The 9,086-nt window shown below is 39.1% G+C and overlaps 1 protein-coding gene across 1 annotated transcript; it reads right to left on the bottom strand.

The window, feature by feature from the left end:
- Nucleotides 1-3,080: 3,080 nt before the first annotated feature.
- LOC110871951 (ankyrin repeat-containing protein At2g01680) lies at nt 3,081-6,834 on the bottom strand. Its single transcript, XM_022120721.2, has 3 exons — nt 6,343-6,834; nt 4,971-5,380; nt 3,081-3,986 (listed from the first exon to the last, which is right to left on the bottom strand). The coding sequence occupies exons 1-3, from the start codon at nt 6,635-6,637 to the stop codon at nt 3,117-3,119; spliced, it is 1,575 nt and encodes a 524-aa protein (XP_021976413.1). The 5' UTR covers nt 6,638-6,834; the 3' UTR covers nt 3,081-3,116.
- Between the last annotated feature and the right edge of the window lie 2,252 nt (nt 6,835-9,086).

Genomic DNA, 9,086 nt, shown 5'->3' on the forward strand with positions numbered 1-9,086 from the left:
CGAGGCATGGTACGGGCGTAAACGCCAGTCACCTCTCTGTTGGGCAGAGGTGGGGGATAGTCAAATCACGGGTCCAGAGATTGTAGTGGACGCCACAGAAAAGATTTCAGAGATACGACAACGCATGGCGGCAGCACGCGACCGTCAGAAAGCCTACGCGGGCAAGCGTAGAAAACCATTGGAATTTGAGGTCGGGGACCGGGTTTTATTGAAAGTTTCACCCTGGAAGGGTGTGGTTCGATTTGGTAAACGAGGCAAACTGAATCCGCGGTACGTCGGACCATTCGAAATCTTAGAAAAGATTGGTAAAGTAGCCTACAGATTAAAACTACCAGCTGAACTCGGTGCAGTTCACAATGTATTTCACGTGTCGAATCTGAAGAAATGCCTATCAGATGAGACCCTTATAGTTCCTTTTAAGGAACTCACTATCGACGAGCGGTTGCAGTTCGTCGAGGAACCAGTTGAAATCATGGACCGGGATGTTAAGGTCCTCAAACACAAGAGAATCCCTCTTGTTCGAGTTCGTTGGAACTCCCAGCGTGGCCCAGAGTATACCTGGGAACGCGAAGATCAGATGAAAGAAAAGTATCCCCAGTTATTCGAAACCAATGCATCCACTTCTGAGGCTGAAGCTACTACTACTGAATTTCGGGACGAAATTCCAAATCAACGGGGGGATGATGTGACACCCCAGGAAAACCAGTGAACGATGTAACTTACCTAGCTTCCTCAGTGAGTGCGTACCAAATTTCGGGACGAAATTTCTTTCAAGTTGGGGATAATGTGACAACTCGAATTTCCAAGATTCGATTTCATATGTATTACACGATCATGTATTGACTAGTCACTTATTTGCACATATGGTTGCCATGAAATTTTATACGTTTTGTTTGTTTGATTGTACATAGTTGTTTGTTTGTTACATTGTGAAACTTGTAAAATGTGTAAACTTGTTAGTATGAAACACATTTCATCACACAAACAACCTTCGAAGGATGTCCAACCTTCGAAGGATGTCCAACCTTCGAAGGATGTCCACGAAACATGATAGATAGATCGAAGGATCACGAAAGATAACTTTAGGTTCGAAACATAATCCTTCGACATCTTTCGGCCCAGTCTTTCAGATGGGCTTGGCCCATTCCTGTGATACGATTTAAAAACGTGAAAACATGTATGTTGGCTGTTATTGTTCAAACCCTAGCTCCATTGTGTGTGACGGCAACCACGAATTTGCGGAGACTACTTGCTGATCAACTCTTGTTGCTTTCTATCCCGGTTAGTGTCTAGTGTATATGATTTGTCACTAAATGTACGGTATGAATGTTATAATTGTCTAATTGTCTTGCAATATGTGTTTATATGATCGGATACGTACGGTATGAATGTTATAATGGTTTAGCAAGGATAATTAAAGTGAACTGCCATGATTGTTAAGATTCTGTTGATTAATCGGCTAGCAAATCGGATCCGTTGTGATATTGTATGATGATAAGGTTTTATGGATTGGTTGTGATATTATGCAATTCGGATTTGTTATTGTTCGTTGTTCTTGAAATCGGATCGTATAGGATAAAGTGTCAATCTTGTTCTTTTGGTTAAATTAGGGTTCATGAGGTTTATTATGAAAGTCCCTGTTTGATCGATTTTGGATAACCGATTTCTGGAAAATGTGTTAATTGATAATCACGGATAAAACTTAGAAACTTTGAATAAGCGTAACTGATTATGAAAACGTAACTGCTTATGTCGAAAGATACTTGTCTACTCGAAACATAGTTATTGTCGAAAGATGCTTGTAGTCGAAACATAGTTGTGACCGAAAGATATCTGTTGACCGAAAGATACATGTTGACCGAAAGATATGTGTGTGATCGAAAGATGACAATAGGTTCGAAACATAACCTTCGGTCCGAAAGATAACTGAGATAACTAATGTGTCGAAAGATAAGGGTGGATCGAAAGATGCTTGGTTATGAATGTACTTTGAAAGATGGAATTATATGTTTGATTTATTTGGCATGCCATGCTTGATGAACGTTAACATTTGTATACGTGAAGTAATACGTGTTGTGCCGTTATGCAAACTGACTGTTATGTGAACATTAAATTGCATGCGTATCATTGCGAACATGAACTGATTTGTTATACGTGCATACAATAGGACGTGACTAATTACTTGTGAGTGCATAATCTAGCATACCGAGCAAACCAAGGTGAGTTCACACTCTTACCAAGGCATGGGATTCCCGGGGTGTTGGGAATGGGATTGAAAGGTTGATTAGATACTTTATTGACACTATGCCTAGACTACTACTTTACTATCCTCGGTTGTGAAGGATACCTATAGTTACGAGTAGTCTAGTGGTTATACAACGTGGAACACCACCACACAGTAACGTGGAACACCACCACACAGTAACGTGGAACACCACCACACAGTAACGTGGAACACCACCACACAGTAACGTGGAACACCACCACACAGTAACGTGGAACACCACCACACAGTAACGTGGAACACCACCACACAGTAACGTGGAACACCACCACACAGTAACGTGGAACACCACCACACAGTAACGTGGAACACCACCACACAGTAACGTGGAACACCACCACACAGTAACGTGGAACACCACCACCAGTAACGTGGAACACCACCACCAGTAGATCATACAATCGGCCCAGTAGAGCCACCTGTTACAAACGAACTTACTATTACGCATTTACTTTCTGTGAACTCGCTCAACTAGTTTGTTGATCATTCTGTTACATGCCTTGCAGATCGTTAGGTACTTGGAGCTTGCACTGGTGAAGCGGGTCGTTGTGGACAAGGATCGTGACTTTTCCGTTAAACTATTATGACACTTAAAACTGTTAACTACTACTGGTTTATTTACTATGCTTCCGCTACATTTTGAAACGATGATTTGTTTGATCACCTTTTGTATTGAATGGATGGTTTTTATTAATAATTAATGTATGTTCAATATGATTGGTGGCTTGATCCTGGTCAGTCACGCTCCCAAGCGGTGATACTCCGCAGGTGGATTTTGGGGGTGTGACACATAACCTACAAGATATAGATCCCTTAGTGGCAAGCTCAACATTCACAAAGCATATATCTTCTCATGATCAGATTCATCATCCGAAATATTAGCCGAATACGCCGACCACGAAAACGACTTACTTCCACTCGGCCTCCTAATCCGCCTATGGGAATCGTTACCAGAAGACCGAAACCGTTGCCTAAAAGCAAACCAACACAAGCTCACAAGTGTCCCCACAAGAATAGGGACACCAACAACGGTAATCGTAATCGCCATCCAAGTACTCCTTTTACCAACCACCACAAATGCAATCGAACAAAACGCGCCACTTGTACTAATCCCGGCTGCCCACATTAACTTATTCACAACCGAAACAATCTGTCTCTGGGCCCGCGTGTCCCACGCCACCAACGTGATTTGAACCACCACAACCGCAAGAGATATGAATAGTGATGTGGCGTTAAAAAGACAAAAAGCCCGAAACGCTGCTTTGTGGGCTATATGGGCTTCACCCGCTTGTTCACCCGAGTTCCAATACTGGCCCGGGAGATTGAAAATCGCCAAAAACGCAATCGATGCGAATAAAACCGCGACGACTGTTAACGAGTTAATCGTGTTTTGAACCGCTTCTCTATGAATCTTTTTAAGTTCTTTAGCAATACCCGAAACCCGTCTTTGTGTTTTTTCGTTTTGTAAGAGTTGCGAGTGGACTTCGTGTTTGATGTCGCTAACGGTTCGTTTAAGTTGCATTTCTTCGTCGATTCTGCCAACGTAACGAGCATGTTTCGCACCCGCTTCAGTTAGCGCCTCCATGATTTCTAACTTCGGTGGGCCGTAGTTCAGCTTATCCGCTATATCCATTGCGGTTTCTTGTTGATGATTGATTACATTGACACTAATTGAGGTGAAGCTCAGCAACAAGGTTACAATCTGAACAATTTAACAATTATTTAAAATTAAACATGATAAAGATGATGAAATAAGTAGGGCTGCAAACGAACCAAACGTTCGGCGAACCAGTTCGTGAAACGTTCGGCGGGAAGTTTGTTTGTGTTCGTTCGTTTATTAAACAAACGAACACGAACAAGAAGTTTCGTTCATTTATGTTCGTGAACGTTTGGTAACATGTTCGTTTGTGTTCGATAGTTCATTAGCGTTTTTAGTTTTTGTATTTTATTTTAATACTTTAAATTCCGACAAACAAAAAACTTAATTAGTGTCGGTGTATTATATATTATAGAGTGAATTTCAAGGATTGTCCTTTATCTTTATACCTATTTTCAGGCGCTGTCCTTTATGATTAAAATTGACGAGTTTTGTCCTTTATATTTTCATATCATACACGTTTTGTCCTTTAGGCCTAACCCAGTTAGTTTTTTCAGTTAAATTTGGTCATGTGCAACACATGAGGGCATTTGTGTCAATTCAAAGGTTGCAGAAGCTTTGAGCTGTAAATCTGCCGTTGAACTTACCTTTGAATTGACAAAAATGCCCTCATGTGCAAAACACATGACCAAATTTAACTGAAAAAACTAACTGGGTTAGGCCTAAAGGACAAAACATGTATGATATGAAAACATAAAGGACAAAACTCGTCAATTTTAAACATAAAGGACAACGCCTGAAAATGGGTATAAAGATAAAGGACAATTCTTGAAATTCACTCTATATTATATATTACATTCATGAACGCTTGTTTGTGTTCGTTTGTTTCCATTTGTGTTCATGAACATTAGTCTGTGCTCATTTGTGTCCATCAACGTTCATTTTCGTTCGTTTCCTAAACCAAAAAACACAAACGAACATGAACATAAAATCTCATTCGTTAAGTGTTCATGAACAGTTCATGAACACATATATTTCGTTTGGTTCATTTGCAGCCCAAGAAATAAGCAATAATTTAATAAGACGTACCTCTGATCGGCATTTCCTAGTAGCTATATGAATAGCGGTGTTACCCTTCTTGTCACGCTCGTTTAAAATCGAGTGATCCGCAAGCAACAACTCCTCCACAACAGCAGTACTCTGCCCTTTAACAGCCATATGAAGTGCGGTTTGACCTTTTTTATCTTTAATCGCCACAATTCCCGAATCTCTTTCGATAAGTGTTTTTACCATACTTGTTTTACCATATCTGGCTGCTGTATGCAATGCAGTTTTACCGTTCTTTCTCACTATCCTTATGCAAGTAGCATCTGCATCTAAAATGGCGTTCACGACATCCAGATGATCCTTCACGGCTGCTGAGTACAATGGGCTCGTGTTTTTTGCATCGCAGACTTTACAAAGCTCGGGCCACAAACCCAAAAGCTTGTTAACAATGCCTGGATTATAATAGCAAACATTGTAAAATGTTAGGCAAAATCTTATATTTTCCATCACCCGAATGATAAAATAGAGCTTAGGATTTTAGTTATTTGGATAAATGGCGGGCGCTATTCTATAAATAGCGATACCATAGTTTTTTTTTTTTTTTTTTTTAAATATATGTATATTATATCATAATACCATGGTATATAGGCTATTTCATTGGCGCAGCTTTGAACGGGCCGGGAGGGGCGCCCGACCCCCCGAACTTTTCGCTTATATGTAGTTTTCGTATAGAAATTTTTGGGTATATACGTTTTCGACCCCCCGGTTCTATAGAAATTTTTTGGTATTCGTCGAAAACGTCAAGCTTCGCCACTGGGCTATTTTACATGTATATTTAACAAAAACTTAAAATCCAGCTATTTTACAGCTATATTTAATCCCTATTTATATTTACAAAATTAAAAAAATAACTGAAATCCCGTTGTTTATGGCTACATACCCTGTAGCAACCTTCGACCTATACGCTACACTATCAGCTATAGATATCATAGCGACCACTAACAACCAGGGACGGAGCTACCTTATGCCGGGGGGCAACGCCCGCTACGGCTTGGCGCGGAAAAATTTGGAAAAATTAGTGTAAATTTTGGAAAAATTTGAGGTTTTTTCGATTTCGTTACGGCTTATTTATAAAACGTTACGGCTTGGCGGATTTTCTAGATCCGCCACTGCTAACAACTATGACCGCCTGTCCACCCATACATGACATACAAAAATGGTCATATGGGTTGTATGACAGGCGAAAAATGATCATATTGGTCGTATAACGGTCAAAAAATGGTCATACCCACATATGACATGACAAACCAAATCCCTAAAATCAATCAACTATCAATAAATGAAACTAATAATAAAAAGATGTAAATAATAAAATATGAAGTTAGTTAGTTAGTAAGAAAGTAACGAAAATTACCTAAATGCCCTCGTTGAGCAGCAACATGAAACGCATTAAAATCAGCTTTAGACCTTATCTTCACACTCTCAACATCACAAAACTTAATCAAGTAATCAAACACTTCCATCGAATCACTCTCCGCCGCCATATACACCACCGTCTCTCCGACGTCGTTTTGCATCCCCATCAAACCATCGGAATCTCCATCCTCGTTTACAATCCGTTTGATCGTTTCAACATCTCCCGATCGGACGGCTGAGAACAACGCCTGATGCGTAATAAATCGCGGCGATTTTGATGATGATGAGTCCATAATCGTCTATCAACCCTGCTGTCAATTCTCTCTCTCTCTCTCTCTTAGTTATCTTGTTTGTTTGTTTAACTAACGATTTTAAACGGTGAGAAGAAGAGAAGAGAAGAGAAGAGAGAATCTTTTGTTGCCACTAAATTGAGTAGAATAAGAATAATAATTGGTCGGGTCGTGGGTTGGGTTGGGGATTACAATATTCGTTTTGTGGATCTTAATTTGTTGTTTTCTGCTGTAAAACTTGCTTCATCAGCTTTTATGTGTTTGAAAGTGATCAAGAATTCTTTTTACTGTTTTTTTATTTATTTTGAAAAATGCAGGCGATAAGATCAGGCCGGCGTGTGAGTTTATTAAAGGAATATTGGATTTTAATAATTTTAGCTATTCGATGTTAGCTGTCAACAGTCCAAATTTTAAAAATAACCATCGTAAAGATCTTCCTGGATTCAAATATCGGCATGACTGGGTTTGGGATGCTTTGTGAGACATACTAAGAAGAGCTGGGATTTCTGCTAAGAAAGAGGCTCCTGTGAATTTTCTCACGGACCCTATGGAATGGGAGATCTACTCTGCGACCAGCGGATCTGCTTGCTTTGGCTGGGCTGGGGGGAAACATGCTTGTGTAGACCTTACGGGAGTTTCCCCTTTGGTTGGTTTAAGGGAAAACGGGTTTGTAGCTGGACAAGCAGCAAGAAAGGCAGAATCAAAGAAAGTTGATAAACACGCTAAAGCTTGCACAGAGAATCAACATGTCTTTGTCCCTTTTGCCTTTGATACATTTGGCTCCCTAGCGCCAGAAGCTATCCGCTTTTTGACCAGGGTCCAACGGGTTATCCACAGCAATTGTTCAACCCCAGGCGGGCAGGGGTTTGTCTTTGGAAGGTTAGGGTTTGCAATTCAGAAAGGGGTGGCGGCGCAGCTTGTTGCCCGTCTACCTTCTATTTTGATGTAACTTGGCAAATTTTTTGATGGAAAATTGTATAAAAAAGAGAAGAATTTCGTGAAAAATAAATAAATAATTTTTTTTATGAATAAAAAAAAAACCACTGATAGTCTCAACTATTGATATATTGGCCACCAATGGACCTTGACTGGCAGAACCCTAACGTCGTTAGTCTCTGGTCGCCGGAAAACCGTTTTTGGTCAGAAAAAAAGTTTCTGAAGCTTTGATTTAAGGTTACAAAGAGGTTTGGGATGAAAATGTTAAGTTTTTCAGCCAAAAAGTTGAGTTTTCGGACCAAAAAGAAGTTCTCCGGCGAAAAAGGAGTTTTCCGGCGACTCTAATAATTGGGTTTTTACTAGAAAAAGTTTTTAAAGGTTCGTAATAAGGTTACAAAGAGGTTTGGTACGAAAATGTTGAGTTTTCCGGCCAAAAACGTTTTTCCGGCGACCGGAGACTAACGGCGTTAGGGTTCTGTTAGTCAAGGTCCATTGGAGGCCAATACGTTAATAACTGGGACTGCCAGTGGTTATTTTTAAAGTTGAGATTGTTGGTAGCCAACGACGAATAGTTAGGATTATTAAAATCTAATATTCGTTTATTTATTACTATAACTAGCATCTATACTTTGAAGGAACTTTCAAAGATGGCTTGTGAATTAGGGATGCTAGACAGGCCATATTTTGGGTTGATGGGTTTAATTCTGAAACGAACCCGAAAAATTGATATGAATCTCAACATGAAGCGAACTTGAAAATCACGTTAGATATGTGAACCCAACTATGACATGAATATTTGCGGGTTAACACAAATATGACGTGTTTAATCCGGTTTTTTTTTCTGTATGTTGGTTCTAAGTTTATATTTTTACAAAAAAATACAAATGTATTTAAAATAATTACATTTTAACTAGAAAAAACTTATTTTTGTTTCCTTTCTAAGTTTTAGATTTTGACGTAAAATACTCAATCAATTTAATTTATAAAATAAAACACAGGTTAAGAAAATAAAATAAAAAATCAAGGGGTTAAACAGGTCACCTACAAACCATCAATGGGTTACACAGGTTAACATGTAAACCGTCAAAATTAGTGTTAGGTTCATATCGTGTTTTCATGTCATGTCACAAATTCATACCCTTACAAATAATGTTTAAACATGAAATTTATATGCTCTACAAAAACAAAAACTGAACACATGGTTTTTATTTTGACTTTTTATACTGAATTATGTGATACTTGTTATACTTTTGTGTTTTCACGCCCAATCTATGATTTTTTTATCAGCAAGGTTGAAAATAGACAGGATAGGAAACTTGGTTTTAAAAGGCGCAAAGCGCACAAAAGTGACGAGGTCTAAAATTGAGGCGCAAAGCGCAGTCTTTTCGTACGCAAGGCTATTATATAACTTTTTTATATATATTCTATAGGTTTCTAGGATCATTTATCCTATAATTGGACCCATATAAGCTTAATATATGTTTCAATATCGAAAATACATACATGTACAACCTGA

Source organism: Helianthus annuus, chromosome 8 (assembly GCF_002127325.2).
Source record: "Helianthus annuus cultivar XRQ/B chromosome 8, HanXRQr2.0-SUNRISE, whole genome shotgun sequence".
Classification (NCBI taxonomy): Eukaryota; Viridiplantae; Streptophyta; class Magnoliopsida; order Asterales; family Asteraceae; genus Helianthus; species Helianthus annuus.